The 18,113-nt window shown below is 41.4% G+C and overlaps 1 protein-coding gene across 20 annotated transcripts in view; it reads right to left on the bottom strand.

Annotated features, from left to right (window-relative positions):
- Nucleotides 1-18,113, bottom strand: part of HMBOX1 (homeobox containing 1) — a 100,911-nt gene that overhangs the window by 29,246 nt on the left and 53,552 nt on the right. For all 20 annotated transcript variants that reach the window (XM_015859742.2, XM_015859726.2, XM_015859725.2 and 17 more), the window contains exons 3-5: nucleotides 17,566-18,045; nucleotides 15,521-15,606; nucleotides 6,970-7,080 (exon numbers count right to left, since the gene is read on the bottom strand). In XM_015859742.2, the coding sequence (XP_015715228.1) occupies nucleotides 6,970-7,080; nucleotides 15,521-15,606; nucleotides 17,566-18,045 (677 nt within the window). The remainder of the gene's footprint in view (nucleotides 1-6,969; nucleotides 7,081-15,520; nucleotides 15,607-17,565; nucleotides 18,046-18,113) is intronic.

Below are 18,113 nucleotides of genomic sequence, written 5' to 3'. Positions count from 1 at the left end.
TATTTTGATGTGGCTGAAGAGCCAAGTAAATACTTGAAATAGCTCCACAGATAAAAGCACTCAGTGACCTGGGCAAACACGGGATCCTGAGGGCCAGCCTGACTGAACAAGCCACTGAAAGCAGATTAACATCACATCTTTCCTCTTCAGTCCCCCATTTATGGATATATTTCTCCTTTCAAGAAGCTTGAGCTGGAAAGCATCAAGAGAGAGATGGGACCTGGCACAGTGCCTTCAGGAAAAGCCCTTTGAAACTTACCCGAATCCCTCCACAACAGCCTCTCAGTTAATAAATCAAGATAAAGCAATACACTGGGAGGCCAATCTTTAATAAAGACCTGGGTGAGGGGCTTTTCTATGTGAAACAGGGGATGCTCTGAGGGACTTGTGCTCAGCAGCTAGCCCTGAAGGGAAGGAAAAAACAGCTGCTCTTACAAAGGGGGAAAAAAAAATATATATATATATATATAATATATATAGATACATATATTTCTCATATGAAAAGCTAGATCATCACCCATACCCCACAAGCACTGGATTTCATGCATTCTAACACCCATATGGTTTTTTTCCCCCCTCAAGAGTAACAAGTGGCACTGCTCACACGAGGACTATGCTACTGCGTGCATGTAAAAGCAGGGCTGGGACAGGAGAGGCTTCTGGGTCCACAGATTGCTCAGAACGGTTACGATTTAATCACAAACCCATACTGTGTTAGTGAAACAACACTGCTCATTTCTTTTATAGGGGTTAAGGGAACTTAGAGTTTAACCAATAAGCAAATTCCTACAGTAAAAACCAAGGAATGAGCATGCATTTGGCCATGCTTCTGTGCAGAAATGCCCAGTGAGTATTTTCCTTACTGGCAGAGGGAGCAGAGCCCAGGAACATTTACAGACTTTCCCCAGGAGAAGTCTAGAGGAAGTGAACCCCACCACCTCTGCCTTGTGAGTACAAGGACAGCAATTCCTGCCAATTCCCTATTACTTCCTTTTATTGACACATGAAATGTTTCCTATGTTGCCAATTCTTTTGGAGGCCATTGCAAGGAGAGTTCCTTATCTGCTCTCTAATCTCTGCATGAATTGAGGTCTGGGTCGGTATCACAGTATCAGATTTCTAAGCTTTAGATACTTCTCCACAATTAAAATATAAATATTATTCATTTATTTAAAAGAGTCTGGGGAGGATGGGACCAGGAATTAGCTTTCCCAGCACTGTCTTAGTAATGTATTGTCCCCACCTAAGGATTTAATCTGTGTGTTCTCAAGAAAAAGGGAAATATGGAAATATCAGTGATGCAGAGTAATTATATCAAATTTTGCAGACAAAGGCTGAAAAAAAAACATCAGCATTTAAAGCATAAATTTACTCCTGCTGCTGCCATGTTCACTTACTGAATTTTCATTTACATGTTTGGTTTTTTTTGTTTAGAAGCCTTCCTATCAATTTACCCATTACTCTTTTCTACAGGGTAACATCAATATCAGCTACTGATATGGGAGAAGCACGGTGTGCATTGCAAGCAAGTATACAACCCCTGTTTTTGCACATGAAGAAAGACAGAAGCACCTGAATGCATGCAGAGGCACAAGATGTGCTGGGATCTGTGAGAGTAAAAGTGGTGGATACGTGCACTGCTCCTGTACTTGATAAGACAACTTGAGCTTTGTTTCATCTCCTGTAATTAAGAGAGCACTTTGGGATCCCATTTATTCTGCTGTTCCAAAGCTTCACCGCAATCTTCTCTCAGACCAGCTTCACTTCTTTACAACTTATTTCCCATCCCAGCTGCCATTTCAGATTCTTTTTACAAGCTCCTCAAACAGCTTCTAAGAAGAGAAGCTTCTCTCTTCTGCAGAACAAGCAGAGTAAATGGATGAAATTTCTGTCTTGGTATACGCATCCAAAAGCAAGAACCTGTAAGTGGTGTAGAGGTGAATCATCATCTGGGAAGAACTCCTCTCAGGGAGAAAAGGGAAAAGTGCCATCTCACTACTTGCCAACACTGAGCACTTTTTGCAGCAACACAGAGTTACCTCTGTACTGAAAGCTTCTTGTGACAAAGGCCTTCCTTCTCTCGGCATGTCCCAAACACTACCCTGATGAAAGAGAGCTGCTCTTAAAAGCACCACATGCAATTGCTGATCCACATCCCATCTCTCACAGAGGCCCTGCAGTATGAGGGTGAGGCACAGAATGGCTGGAGCCAGCCTCAGGGCATCTCCTAGCTCCAAGAAATCATTTACCAGCAAGTCTCTGCAACAAGTACCTACCATATATTACACTGATAAGAAGAGATGTCATGCTTCATTTTGAGCCAGACTGACCTGAGAGCACATAATAAACACCTTCCAGTTACTCCTGAGCCAAGCTAGATTTGAATCAGCAGCCTGCACACCAAAACGTTCCTTACAGGGCTCATTGCTTGGCTGGGAAGGATCAGAGCAGGACTGTTGAAGCTCTATAAAACAGTAAATCACCAACAAAACGTTTCGAGTATGAATCTCATGGGATATCCAGCCTCTGCTGCTTTGGTTGGGTGTTTGGTTGCTTAGTTTCTTTTCATATTTTTCTCTGATACAGCTAAAGAAGAGCTACTATGGGAGTAACACAAGAGATGTTATACCCTAGTAATAACTACCTTTCTTTTTCCCTTTTGCTCAAGGAGCAAAAGCACAAGGTGACCACAGCTGCCTTGAGGACTAGCTGAAATAAAGCACCAAGGCTAACTGGAGTCATTCTGTAACCATTCGCAACTCCAACACATCATTTCTAGGACACAGCTTCAGGTTACAGTGCACAGAGGCAAAAGAAATGCTCAAGTTGCTCCACAACAAGCCTTCCGTGTTGCTCAAGACCTAGTGCCAGCCAAACTAATCAAGCTAACTATCAGCATGAAAAAGAAGTACTTACTTATTTAAAAGCCAGGGGCTCTAAAAAAATAATCAGAACATTATAGGACTCAATGCACTCATACGCTGGCTTCTGCAACGTATATTATTTATCTGCTGCCAAAATGCTCGCGGCCCTCTACAAAATACAAGAGACGTGGTGCCTGTCCAAAAAACTCTGTATCTAAATGGAAAGTATCCCTATTAATTGGTTTAAAGTCCTTTCAAACACTAGTATTTAGCATTGACTTCTTCCCCTCAACAAAAAAACTGCCTTTCACCCTAATTGGCAACTGCTTCCAGAAGAAATTACAGTCACTAATACATTGGAGCGCGCAGCTACGCTATTAAGTTTGACATTACTCATACCAGGAAAACATTGATCAAGAAGTTGAGAAGTTTTTAAGCAAGATTACTGCATAGAGCAGAAAGGTTTTTATGATCTTTGAGCATCTGCAGCATTCCTATCTGCTGTTGCCTGAACGGTGATCTTTAATATATTCATCAGTGACATCAACTGATTGAGTGCACTCTCAGCAAGTCTGCAGATGACACCATGGTGTGTGGTACAGTCAACATGCCCAAGGGATGGGATGCCATCCAGAGAGACCTACCCAAGCTGAGCAGTGGGCCCAGGTGAACATTTTGAGGTTCAATAAATCGAAGGGTAAGGTTTTGCACCTGAGTCATGTCAGCTCCCACTGTCAGTACAAGCTGGGAGATGCAAGGATAGAGCACAGCCATGTAAAAAGACTGGTGGATGGCAAGCTGGACATGAGACAGCAATGTGCCCTTGCAGCCCAGAAAAAGCAAGCTGTATCCTGGGCTGCATCCAAACAAGGGTGGCCAGCATGGCCAGCAGCTGCTCTGTACTGGAGAGGCCTCACCTGGAGTACTGCATTCAGATTCAGTACAGGAGAGACATGGACCTGTTGCAGTGCATCCAGAGGAGGGCCATAAAAATGATCCCAGGGATGGAACAGCTCTACTATGAGGACAGCCTGAGAGAGCTGGGGCTGTGCAGCCTGGAGAAGAGAAGGCTGTGAGGTGACCTGAGAGCTGCCTGTCAGTGTCTAAACAAACTGGCAAGTAACAGAATTGATGGAATTGCTTAGTTGTTTAGGTATAGGAGTAACATCTAGCCACGTTTCAGTGGCACTGGTGTCTCAAATCACCATGATGCTCCACAATACAAATTTCTCAGGTTAGGAGATGCAAGACTATTTGTGGATGATTTGAAGCATCGTGTACTACTGTCACATACTTGAAAAATGAAAACAATGCATTTACAACTTATTCCTTGTTTCTTGTATTTGAAATTCCTGGCTGCGTGCAGTATATGAGCAAAGTACAAGACAGTCCCTTTTGTGAGGGACTTAAAGGGAATGCAAGCAACTCACGCCTTGAGAACAATCTCATCTTTAGCTGGCAGGTGAGAATTAGGAGCAAAGGCAGAATCACTAGCTAAAAGTTGTACAGCAAACTAGCAGAGCCAAGGAAAGACTGCAGGTCTGCCAAGTGATCTCTAGTCCTTCCCTTAGAAAGCAGCTTTTCTTTCTTTATAGTTCACAAACTGTATTTGGGTGCCCTGGGTGCTTCAAAACTGTTTCAACTGTAAGTGAAAATTATCTTCCTTTTACTACACTAATGATCTCAGTCATAAAATTAACTTAGTTTGAAGACTCCCAGTGTTAAAAATAAGGATTAATAAGAACTAATAAACTAAACGATCCCAAAGACCTCTCTTTGCCCATTGGTAACTCAAACACAAACGTGCTCCCGTGCAGAGGGACCCAAATCTATTGCTCAGAGAAGAAGGTCTAAGATTTTGTTCTCAGCAGCTGCAACCATAGAAAATGAGATAATAGAAAGCCAATTTCACTTCTTCATGAGGCAACTATTAGTAAAAAAGCTCATGCCACTCGTTTAATGACTTCAGTTTTTATCAGAGGAGGGCACTCTTGCCAAGAGTGACTAGGGCTGCTGTGACCACTTCTGTGCAAATATGGCAATGATTTTCTCCTTTTCAGATTCTAATGAAAGCAGCTGAATGGGAATTACAGGATACTGTATCAGTGTCCAAACTTCAGCTCCAAATTGGTTCTATTAATAGTAATTTAAATCCAGGATGCTTTGGACAAGGTTGGTTATCTTTCTTAATACACTGTATACACTTGCACATATGCACGCTAATTATCTCTTGCCTGACCAGTCTGACCTGCAATCTAGTAGATGGCAATAACAGAAAGAAGTAGATGATCCCAAAATAAACAAATACAATCACTTCTTCCTCAAGCAGACTCTTCCAACAGCCACAGGAAAACTAAGCTTCCCTGCCCCTTACCTCAACCTCTAAAAATAAAACAAACGTTATCTGGTTCTGAAGGGAATTTAAATGCAGCCAAATAGTCTCCTGGCATAGGCAGAGGAGGCGTTCTGCCTTTTACACTTCTTGAAAATGCTGTACAAGATCTCTTATTTGAAAAAAAAAAAGGTTAAACGCAAACAACCACTCTTAAATTTTCCCATGTGTGCATAAAGAAAAGCGAACAAGAACTCAGCAGCACCGTGCAGCAGTAACACATTAGTTAACATCAATTCCATTATATTTAAGCTACACTTCTGTAGCCTGAAAGGACAAAAAGATGTGAGCTTGTGGATAAAAAGGGAGAAAGTATTAGTACCAAGTTTGACAACTCTTATCCTGGCATAGAATACCAGAGTACTATTTCCTACACAGCTCCAAATGACACTGGAAAGAAAAGATGCAAGGACAGAAAAATCCATGCAGTAGTTTTCATTGCTAAGAGAGGCATTTTTTTCTTAATTACTTCCTCCTCTTTAAGTGCCCCATCCAAAAAAAAACCTATGGCTTTCTCTGCTGTTTTGTAGGTAATATCTTCCTTCAAAGGGAAATAAATGGCTGAGTGTATCACATGATACAAAGTGAGGCTTCCAAAGACGCTGGTAGTTAACGGCTGCATCCAACACCTTTGCTGACCCTCTGTAACACAACTTCAAATTCTATGAAAAATCAAGTTCACTTGGGGATCCCTGCAGCTCAATAGAACCTCAAACCCTTGGCACATTCATTCCATAAAACACTTCAAGATTCTCAGTAGAAAAGACAGGCTTGGCTCTAGCTTTGAACTCACCCAACTTACAGCTAAAATATTCTCAGACCAATTCACAGCCAGAGCCTCCTGATTCACAGCACGCACACAAAGCACAAGTTTTGAGGGTCTGTTTTTTGTTGGAATTCTTCTCAATAGAATTTTGGATGTTGAAGCCAAGTTCATATTAGAGAGGCTACATTTCAAATTTCTTGAACAATTACACAGTTAATTTAATCATACCAAAACAAATGAATCAAAAAAGGCAATTAAATGTAAATATTTTGAACCTTACAATAAGACTACTGAAGGGAAAATGAGAACTGTAGTCAAACAAAACCTGTAGAGAAAAACAATGCAAGGAAATGCATTTAACTGTGATTTTGAAGATTGTTTGTTAAAGACAATGAAGAGCTTTATTTCTCATTATATTATATATTATTTATATATTTAAGATCTGTTTTGAGATTTGAAGAAGGAGGTAGAATTTGAGGGAGACATCTCCATTTAATCACTGTAACTGTCCACATACCTCACCCATGAGCTTCAGCTACAACTCAAAACCCCTGAAGTCATCCCAGTTCCTCTCAGATAAAATGTATGTAGTTGCTGTAACTTTGTATTACACAGCCATTATTAGTGTTTCCTCCTTGTTCGCTCTGAAGAGCCTCAAGCATCTATTTTATGTCATCTGATTACAACTTCACCGAGTGCACTTTTCATTCCCAGAGCTGGAGACAGGGCAAGTAACCACAGCTGAGAAGCTGGACAGACAGCTACGGGTGAGCTGGTCCTACAACTGTTGCTGCAAATGAAACATAGACCTATTCTTAAGAAACCAAACAGAGGAAATACCTCATGAGTACACCACCAAGTGAATGACCAGTGATAATCCAAACCAGTGACAAAAGGCTTTTTTCATACACCAAATGGTAGGAGATGTTTAGGCTAGATGTGTTTACCAGGATTTGTCTTCTCAAGCTGGTACCATCTGTAAAATGCCCTTTTCTTTTGTTCACTCAAGTCTGATCCCTGCTGCAAAAGCCAATGTGAGATCCGGCTCTGACTGATACCTGTAGAAAACAAAAACAAAAAGAAGAAGAGAAAACTTGTTCTTTTAAAATATTTCAAGTGGTTTATATACTAATAAAAGGTGTTGTCTTACAAAGCCTGGACATTTTTGATGCTAATATTTCAATCACAGAAAACAGAGAGAGTTTGAGCTTCTCACCCTACCCCTAGCTGCTTTACCTTCTTGTTATTTGCAGCCTTACTCAAGATACACCCTGGAATCAGCACAATCAGTCTATAAGCAAGAAAGGCACACACAGGGAAGCCAAATCTACTGCTTGCTGAACTGTCCCATTCTGAACCACTGTTTTCTTGGTTCTTAATTTTCTTCATCTGTGAAATGGGAACAAGTCCCTTACCCACTATTACATATAGGAGATGGTACTTAGGAGATCATTATCATTCAAGGCTTGAATAAAAAGGAAGATAAACACAGAAACAGTTTATGTGATATAGATCAAATCACCCCAGAATTGCAGCAAGCCAGCTATCAGCTGCTATAACAACAGCAAGGAAACAAAAAAGAAAGAGCAGCTGCCTATCAGCAAAGCAAAGCAAAGCAAAGCAGGACTCGGGCCTGTATGTACCCAGGAAGGATTAGGAACAAAAAGACTTCTAAGAAAGTAGTAAAAGGCAAAAAGAAACAAAAAACAACACCTGGAAATTAATGCAAAAAGGGAAAAGCAGTCACTAGAAGGAGAGGAATCAAATACAGGAAGAGGTTTAACGGTGCAGTACGAGGGGAACCGCTTGTTCATTTGAAAATAACAAACCAACTTGCCAAATGGCTGAGGCAGTAACTGCTGGTGGGATTCCTTGTGCTCTCTGACTAACAGGAAGGGTTAACAACACAGAGACTCTCCCAAAACTCAGCGTTCAGGAGGTGCTCCAAGTAACAACACACTGCTGCACTCCACCTGCACCAACACCTGCTTAGCGATAACACACAGGCAGGTAGAAAGCTGGCTTTCACACTGAAATCCAACTACCTCTCATGAGACACATTCAGGTTGTAGAAGATCTATCATACTGAACTCATGAAAACAACCCCCTGCAGTTTCACCTCTTCTAATAAGGGGTCTTTATTATGCTTCCTTTGCACTGAGCATGGAGTTGAGCTAACTTGAGAATGATTTAACTCAAATCATAGGTGTCGTATTTTGAGCAGCTTTAGTCCAATCAGTTTTTCACAATCTCAGGGCTTACTCTCTTAACCGTTCTTTGTTAGACAGAAGCCCTGAGCCCATGGAGTTTAAATTGCCCTATGGAAAAGGGATAGGTTTGTTTTGAGTACAGAAGCTTACTGCCATTCAACAGAACTCTGCCCACAAACATATCCTGGTTAGGTTTGGTTTCCTGTACATCTACTGATGATCTTAACACCCACATCCATGCCCTGTGTCTGAAAGAGCTCTGACAAGTAGCATGGTTTAAAGCTGATTATCCCCAGAGCACACATTAGGTGTATAGCTGGGATTATAGTAGCAGAGAAGTGGAATTACTTCAATTACCACAAACTACTATTCCACCAGCTCGCTACAGAAGCACATATGCCAATCTGAATACTAAATACATACCAGTTGGTAAAGCTCTCTGGCCCAAAATGAAATCTAGATGCCTGACTGTCAGTTAAAGGCCCAAGCTTTGAAAATCTGCAGCTTCTCATCTACTGTTATGATTTATAAAAGCCATTTCCTTAACACAGTGCTGTAGGACACAAACGGTTGTGTCTCATTGCTTCTGGATGCATGGCTCCCATTAATCAATGGGTTGAAGCGCCATTAATTTACTTGTTTACCACAGTCCACTTACATTCGTTGCAATGAATTAGTGTCTGTGGAATGTTTGCATAACAACATAAGGCATAAGATAAAAATTATAAATTGAGATTAAGTGTCTTCAAAAGAAGTGGAAAAATCCAAATTCGGCCCCAGAGCTTCCCTGGCACCGCCACGAGGTGGTACAGATATGAGGCACTGCAGGCAAAGCAAAGGAGAAGGAGCCAAATGATTCAAGCTGTGCTCAGCTATGCTCACATCTGACTCCTCGTGAGTTCTCTCACTTTCTGAAGTCCTTCCTGTAAAACAGAGCTTTATACAGGGCATTGAGATGCACGAGTTCAGAGACCGCACTATAAATTCTCAATCATTATTAACTGTACTATCTCACTGATGGCACTGCAGGCTGTAGCATTTCTTGCATTAGTGAAAAGCTCATCACTGATTTTCTTCTTTGGCTAGGAGACTTCCATAGCAATGCTGCAAACTCAGATCACATGCATGAGGTGTGGCTTAGGCAGCTGATCCTACTTCTGTTCATAAGAATGCAGACCTGTCCAAGTCCCTTCAGATTCCATTTTCTATCACTCTTTTCCGGTTTTATTTATTTATACTCTTTCCCTGTTTCAGAAACAGAATGAAAGCCAAGCTCCTTAAACGTTCCCTCTACCTACAGCACTCCTCTCTCTCTCTAAGACAAAATATTTTATATAATAAATATATGTATATAAATATTATATATAAGACCCTGACCCTGGAGCTGTTCAAGGCCAGGTTGGATGGGGCTCTGGGCAGCCTGGTCTGGTATTAAATGTGGAGGTTGGTGGACCTGCCTGTGGTGGGGGGGGCTGGAGCTTCATGATCCTTGAGGTCCCTTCCAACCTGAGCCATTCTGTGTTTCTGGGCTATTTTTCATTTGTTCATCAGGTCGGTCTAGAGGCTCCACAATCATACATGCCAATGGTCAGCGATTCAAGGTCATTTGCAAAGTCAGTAACAGAAGAATTGATGCAGACTGTCTCCTAGATCTTAGCGCAGTGTCTTAATCACAAACCCATCCTTCACCCTTTTCAATTAAAAAAAAAGTCACATTAGAATTTCTTGCATCTCAAATAGATTTTGCACAGTTGACTCATAGGGACAGTGACTAGTACCAGCACCAGCGCCATCCTGTCACATAGGCTGTAATCACGCTACTTTAGGAAATTGCACTGGCAGGAAAAAAGAAATCATCGTGCTGCCAGAAGCAGATTAATGAAAGAAGATCTCTGGAGAACTGAAAATCCAGCTGTCTGGAGGAAATTCACTCTCAAAGAGAACCATGGATCTCAAGGAAGACTGACATCCTCTGGGCTCAGGATCAGCAGGGACAAGAACACTCTGTAACAGGCACAACCAGCTCACTCACTGAACAGAGTGAGGGAAGACGTGGTGGTCACAAAGGATTACAGCAAATCAAATGATGAGCTCTTGCATCACACATCACTCCTTCCCACAGCAGGTTACAATTCGTAATTATAAACTAAATGGAGATAACAATACAAGCATGATCCTCTGGACATCCCCGTTACCTCCTAAAGAAATCATACACGGAGGAATTTTTCCTTCCATGTACTTAAAAGAAACGCCAAAATGTGTCATTCAGAGAAGGCAACTGATACCTGCAGCACAAATCCGCCAGTAATGCTCACAACTGCTATTCATCAAGCCTTTAAAGTAACTGCTTTTCACCTTCACATACAGATTTGTTCAGTGACTCTACTTTGCATTTCTTTAATGCTTGTTTCAGGGTAGATATTTAGAAGCACCTGGAACACATCAGCTTTGGAGAGGCAGTAACTGGCAGTGTCTTTATTCTCCTGTTCTCAAGCAAAATCCTACATTCACACAGTGCAAGCTTACAAAGGACATCTATCAATTTCATAGATTAGCCAATGCTTCTTTACAGGGAATCTGCAATGATCAAAACCATATAAAAACAAATCTTTCCCTGTGTTGTCAGGAGTATTAAAGCAATAACAAGAAATGCCAGTTTCTTACCACCTCAGATGATCAGTAACTTCCTTAGATTTCTTCATAACTGAACTAGTTCAATTACACTCGGTCTGTATCCATAAATTGCTTGGCACCCCTAAGCGTAGGTTCCAAACCTTAGGAGATGTCAGAGGCTGCTCTCCACTGCTCTAGGTGCTCTGTATATTTAGCACAACACAAAGCGAAGTCCTGGACATCTCATATCAATTAAGACAGAGACAGAAGGACAAGGCTGGATTACGCGCGCAGAAGAATCAGGAAGGTCAGCAGAACCACACACTGGAAAGCTCAATTTGTGGTATATTTAAAAAATAAATAAATCAAAATACATCAACACCTGACCTCTGCATTTATTATTATTAATTATTATTATATGATAGTTTGGCTTTTATGGCACTCATCTAAGAACGGAGACTGATTAAGAACTCTAGCCCTGACTGCTTCCACCATGACCTCAGGAAAGCATGGATTTCTGGTCCTTCATTGCTCTCTGCGTGTAAGAAATGGAAAAGTCAACACTTCCAAACCTTGCGGAGGCATCATCCATCAAAGCATTTGGGTTGGCTGCAAAGGGCTCATCTATGAATACTCCTCCCTCAGTCCTTTGCTGCAGTACCCAACGGAAAGGCATCAGTTTCTGAAAACACTTCCCTCGCTCCCCATCTACATTTGGAGCCTACATCAAGAGACAGCATTTCCAAACAAGCATTTGACTTCCTACTTCGTGCCCAGAAACAGTTCCGATGATAACTAAAACAAATTACACTGCATGACTTCAAATTATTGTTTATAAAAATCTGGCACCTCACCTGCCACATGTAGGGCTAAATACCCACCCTGAGTGAGCTGCAGCTATGTTAAAAGGAGCTTCAAAAAACAAGATAGGAAATTCAGCAGGAACTATTATTAGCTCCTGTTTATACTGTCATTTTTTCTTATCAGTAGGAGATTATTTATACAGAGCCCAACCCAAGTGCTTCTTGTTTATCTTATTACAGACACCATTAAAAAAGTTTCTATAAAAAGCAGCTCCTGTATTTAGGACCAGCACTAATAAGTGTTATGCTAAGTTTTTGCTTCTTATCAATCATTTCTTTATTTCCAAGTCACCATTTAATATTCTGATGTTACTACTTTCCAATCTGCTCTCTCCTCTCAGTACACAAGGCAGCCCTGCAGAATGTCTTCCAGGTTTAATTTTCCTTGTCAGATTCATTATCTAAATGACTTGAAAAGTTTCTTCTAATTTTATAAAGACTAAGAGAGCCTAAAAAATGGTTCCACTGCAACAGCTGAATTTAACCTTCAGCTCTGCATCTCCCTCTTACTTACCCTTGGCCTCCATCACTTCCCAACCCCCTCAATGCAGCACAAGAAAAACAAAAGGAAAAGCAGTTTACCATTGCAGTGGCTGCAATTGAAAGCCTGCTCAGTAGTAGTCCTCAGTGTTAAGACTGTGGTTGATATAGGAATGCATATCCTATAAGCGGACTGCAATACTTGAATTAAGATGAGAAAAAGAAAGGGTTTTTTTTTTGTATGAGATCTTAAGAGCCTTGCAGGATTTATGAAATCAGGGAAAAGCAAAGTTTGCAGAGGTTGCACTGGAGGTTCCTGCTCCAAGGACAGAAAGATGACAAGATAGAATGGGTACAAACAGGATTGTAAGCACAGGGTAAGCAATTCAGCAGCTCACGAGCTAGTTCACGACCTGCAATTCAAAGACATACAAACACATTGCTTTAACAACTGCCTATCACTTACGTGTCCAATTAAGACGTGTCCCGTTACACAAATAAGCAGGATTTTTTCAATTGCATAGGAACAGGAGGGAGACCACAGCTGGGTCAAACAAGTCCTTCTGGACAGGGCCAGCCATGGATTTATCATTTCATTTGTTTCTTGCCTTTCTTCTCAAGGCAGAAGAGATGAATGGTAAAAGCTGAGGCCATAGTATTTCATATTTATTTCACGTGGCAAACAAATGATTTCCAGCTGATGTAGGGTGGCAACCAGTTGCTGCGCAAGTCAAATACACCCAACATGCGAATTGCAGCTATGTTTGTATTTAAATAAATGGTGATGAATGATGCCTGGGGCTGGAAAGGAGTGCGATCACACAGACTGGGCAGCATTCTGAAGAGGTGCCACTTCCTACAGCCCTCCCCTATGCCATCTGTTACTGACCACTTTCTGAATTGTATTTATTTATTTTTCTCTTGTTTACTGAACGATTAGCAGAACAGTTCTAACAGTAAGACTAAGTCTGTAAACACTGAGATTGGACCATACATTTGGATATGGTCCCAACATTTGGGACGATACGTTCTGCAAAGCATTATCCTAATATACCCAAATTCCTTTTCTGAAGAACCAAAAGTGGTTTCCAAACCTTCCTAGGGAGACTGCTGAATGGGAAAGGACAGTGGAAGAATGTATGTGCTCTGAAGAGCACAAAAGTCAACTAGCATTCATCAGGTCTAAGACCAGTCTGGAAATGAGAGCCCTGGGACACATGCTTTCCACTCTGGGTCTCTGTCCTGGGATATTTTCAGCCACTCTTCACTGTCCCGTGCCTTTGAAAGGAAGCTGACGTTTCCCCTGTTACTGCTGAGTACACACTTTAATCCAGTCCCTTCAAACTCCTTGAGACTATTTCTTTCAGATAAGCCAAAGCTATGTACTTAAAAGTGGCATGTAAGTGCTACACATCTGCATACACAAGGCTAAGGGTTACTTCTAAAATGAACTAACTCCTAATGACCTTCCCAGTAAGACCAGGAAGAAAACACTGCTCAGCTGCATAAGGCAGCAGGAGGAAAATCTCTGCGTAGCAGCACAGCAAAGGTCTCACAGTTATCTTTGCTTAAGGAAGTGCATCAAGTACAAAATACCACTTTATTTTCTTATTTGAAAGGTCAATCGGTCACCTGCAAGAAAATATAGCCATTCAGCCTTTAAAGCTACCTGGGGTCCCATTGATTTCATGTGAAAACAAGGCATCGTAATGCCATTAGGTCAGTCTCTGTTCTGTCCCACTGGCAGGATAAGACATCTAGCAATAAGAAAGAGTGCAAGATGAGGATGGAAGAACCAAAATGACTGGGACAGAAGAGATCCATCTTGACTTTGCTACAGCCTGCCTGGGTTCTGAGACATGCACTGAGACATAGGCAAACAGATTAGCTCCTTCTACTAATACAGACTACCTCAGATTTGGCACAGAAATTCTTATTTAATGGCATGCAATATTCTAACTGACAAAAAAAAAACAACACTACTTTGTTTTGGAAATACCCTCCTGCCACATTTTCTTTCCTCTTTGCAACACTTCTATTGAAGAAGGAGGGTAAGTCTGACTTGCTCAGGCTCAGAGGCTCTGTCCCAGAGTCAGGAGTTTTTCTGTTGCTTGCCCTCATAATAAACTATACAGGAAATTAATTGAGAAATGAGTCATCCCAATACCATATTCAGGCAAGGACTTCGCAGAGGTATGGGGCTGACCCACAAGCTGCCCAGAGTTCAACTCCAATTCGAGTAAGAAGACTTGGCATTACATATCTGAAGTACTAACGCTAACATCTGGTAAGGTTAGTAGCATTCCTCAGAGTGATACAGAATGCTAATTTTGTACAAGTAATTTGCCCAAGATCACAGATGCGGGAGGAATTCCTGGCTCCATGGCTCCAGCACCCATTTCTGCCTGCCCACCTCAACTGCTAGCAAACACAGCGTCTGCAAACCCAGATCTCCCAGGCAGATGGGTTCTCATGGCATTTCAAACACTGGAAATATCATAAAAGAACAACTTCCCTCCTGTTGGTTTGGCATTCCTAGTTAGCAAGGAACCTTAAAAAGGATCCATTCCAAGATCTTTAATCCAGTTTGGTTTTAAAAAATGAATAGATGTGATAGACATAATATGGGATTGATCAATTTATTCATAAAGAAGAACTGATAACACACAACTACAATCAATGTGATATCAATGCTTACTTGTCCTGAACGCAAAAGAGAGAATGTAAAAGCAGGAGGTTACAACAGCCCAAAAAGGCCCAAAACACCTTCCTACTCCTTCTAGTCAAATGTAAACTATAATAGTTGCCCCTCAGTCTCACAACTCATTTTCACTTTTTGTGACTCAAAGACAAGCAATTGAAAACCTTCAAAACTATCACAAAACGACTGCTGAATGTGGCGATATCACTTATAGCTGTGTCTCCATATTTTTCATATGCATTTTATAATACAAATATGTATTATTCATATCTCCGCACACGGAGATGCAGATATGTATCTATTTACCACATTCAACAAACAATTTAAGAATTAAGGAAAATGGTTTCATTTTAAAGATAAAAACTTTGGGCTTATTATAACGCTGTAAAATAAAATCTGCTAGCACAAGGCATGAGAAAAAAAGATAAAAAAGAACAAGTGATTCATTGGGGAAGTTCCATGATGTGCGGGACAATGGGTCTTAAATCAAAGGCATACATTATCATGACTAAGCTGACAGAACTGCACTGCAATGCAGAAAGCCAAGCAATATTCCAACATCTGCACCACGCACACATAGGCAGTTAGACACAGTTTCCCCAGATGAAGAAAGGACTCCCCCAGCTCTTACCTGTTACCTGTGCAACAACTGCTTGGGAAATCCTCCGATTGGCTAGGAAGGCTTTGATTTCCTCCTTTATCACACTGCTGTCCCTCCTACCAAAACAAAAAATGAGAGCACAAAAAAAAGAGGAAAAAAACCAAACCCAGACAGACCAAAGTGCACTTTGAAGATGCAAAATGGCTTCATTTTCTTTATTTAGGGGACAAGAAGTGGGGAAGGCAGGCATTAAAATAGTCAAAGTGCCTCACCAGTGGACACTTCTTTTAACAAGTGTCACGTTTGATCAAAGTACCCGAGCAGGAGAATGGATGGCTCACGTCCTATATAATTCATATTAGGTGCAGCGCTGCCATATGGAATGTGCAAAGTTTCATTACACGGGGATGAATAAATCTCTTGTACCAGCATAAAATCCTCAGTCATAAAAATAAGGCACAAAAATAAAAAATAAAGGATAGCAGGGTCTGCGTGGTTAGCTGCACAATTGAACATATAAACACAAACGTGCCCCAGCTATCCAAGGCAAAGATCCAGAGGAAAAGATTTTGCAACCTCTATTCCTCCACTGCTACTGCCCTAACCCATAGCTTGCACTGAATGAAAAGCATCAATGTTTTGTATGATTGAAAAGGTAGTATCATAGAATGGCTTCGGTTGGAAGAGACTAAAGATTATCAGGCTCCAACCTCCCCTGCTGTGGGTATTAAGGTATACTGAGATAATTCAATAGGCACTGTGCTAAAAGGTAAATAATTTTGTGGTTACGTAAGGATTGGGATACACAGCAAATCTCAGTTGCTGAAAATACTTTTCCCTCCTCTTCCTCCCTGAAAGGTGCAGAGAAGTAAAACCAATCTTTGTTAGGCTTTGCTATTTACTAATCTCTCTTCCCCTTCTCCTCTCCTGCCTCAGCAGCTCTCAAGGCAGACAATCCTGCAAAATGGAAACTAAACGCCATGCTGTGGGTTCATTTTTACTTCCATATTGAATTACCTTCCATATGCCAGAAAATAAATGTAGCTTCAGTTTACTTGAGACTTATAAGAACCAAAAACTCAAAGGAACTATTAAAATTTCAGCCATGGGAACTCCTGCATGCTGCTATATTCACCGCCTTCCTGCATCATTCCATTACCCTGCAGCTGACAGTAAAACGAGGCTGATTGGCTTTTCTTACTGCTCATCTCTAATATTCTCCAGCCACACTTTTCCCCTAAATCTCCAAACCTATTTCCATTCTGGAGATTACAGGCCCTAGTTCTCCCTCCCACAGGTACTTCTGATTTGTTGCAGCTTCAAGGAAAAAAAACCATTCTGAAATGACAACTAAAACAGTTTTGAGATTTTTTGCCCTTTCTCTGTATTTCTTTTTGCTGTCAAGCCCACTGACTCAGTCTCTCATCTTCAGTGGAATAATCCCCTCTTTTAATCTTTGCCATAATGCTGAAAAGGATGCAGCCAAAAGAAAAGGAAGGTCACTCTAGGAAACAAAGAAACATCAAAATAAAATAAAACCAAACCAAAAAAACAACTGGCCCTCATTAAAGACTTCTGCTTCTTTTTTGTTTTGTTTTCCTGCACCAATCTGCAGACTGTGCAACTCCAAGAGGGAGCCAGCCCCTGCCACAAACTATAAACAGATAACGTACATGCACTGCAGATCACAGCGGAAAGCATTAACCAAGCAGCTTCCCCACTCTGCCTATATATGGAAGGAAATTCAACTGGTACACATCAGTGGAGGAAGACTCATGTGAAGTGAGACTCAGTCAGAAGTCTTCTGAACAAGAGGAGGGTGGAAATTTGGTGAATAAGCATGAATTTCAGTCTTTGGTACACAACGTGGAAAAAAATGTTTCAACAGTAAAACAGCCCTTGATATATCTGGTATTGAGTTACTGACCACCAAGAAACTAGCAGGGGAATAACTGTCTAAAGCAATTCCTGCTTTCTTGGTAACACGTGTCACTACTAAAGCAGTCCCACAGGAGGAGTCTGCATGCTGGAGATTCTCACCCTGACTTTCCAAACTTACAAAGACTTCTACTGACCTCATCAGTTCCTCTACTTTGTCATCGATGTCCAAGTCTTCTTCGGAAGCTTCAAAACTGTAAGACCTTTGAGCCAAGCTGTTTGCTAGTGGGTAGCGGGTGGGTGACATCTTCCCATTGAATGCAGACAACCTCTCGTTACTCTCCCTCCCGTTCTGATTAGTAGTGCAAGGCTGTGGGGAGGTGTCGTAACTGTTGCTTGGTGATGGGGACATCCCAGAATGCTGGGTCTGTGTTGAAGCTGTGGCTGTCGAGGAAGATGCTGGGACGTTGTTGGTACTGTTGCTGTAGGAACCCCCTCCATAGCTAGACCTTCTGCCAAATTTGTCACTATGCTCTTGATCAAGACGATCCAAGGTTTCCAGCGCATGGAGGATTTCATGTCTGGTCATTCCCGTACGTCTCAGGCGCTGAAGCAGGTCTATCTGCTCTATAGTAAATCTTGGTTCGTCTGTGTAGTGAGACATGGTTTCCAGCAGGCTGAAAATAAGGTGAAATGGAAAAGCAAATACTTCAATTCAACACTTCTCTGTGATACATGGAAAATA

Source organism: Coturnix japonica, chromosome 3, assembly GCF_001577835.2.
Source record: "Coturnix japonica isolate 7356 chromosome 3, Coturnix japonica 2.1, whole genome shotgun sequence".
Classification (NCBI taxonomy): Eukaryota; Metazoa; Chordata; class Aves; order Galliformes; family Phasianidae; genus Coturnix; species Coturnix japonica.
The sequence above is the reverse complement of the archived record's forward strand: the minus strand, read 5'-3'. Positions and strand labels throughout refer to the sequence as shown.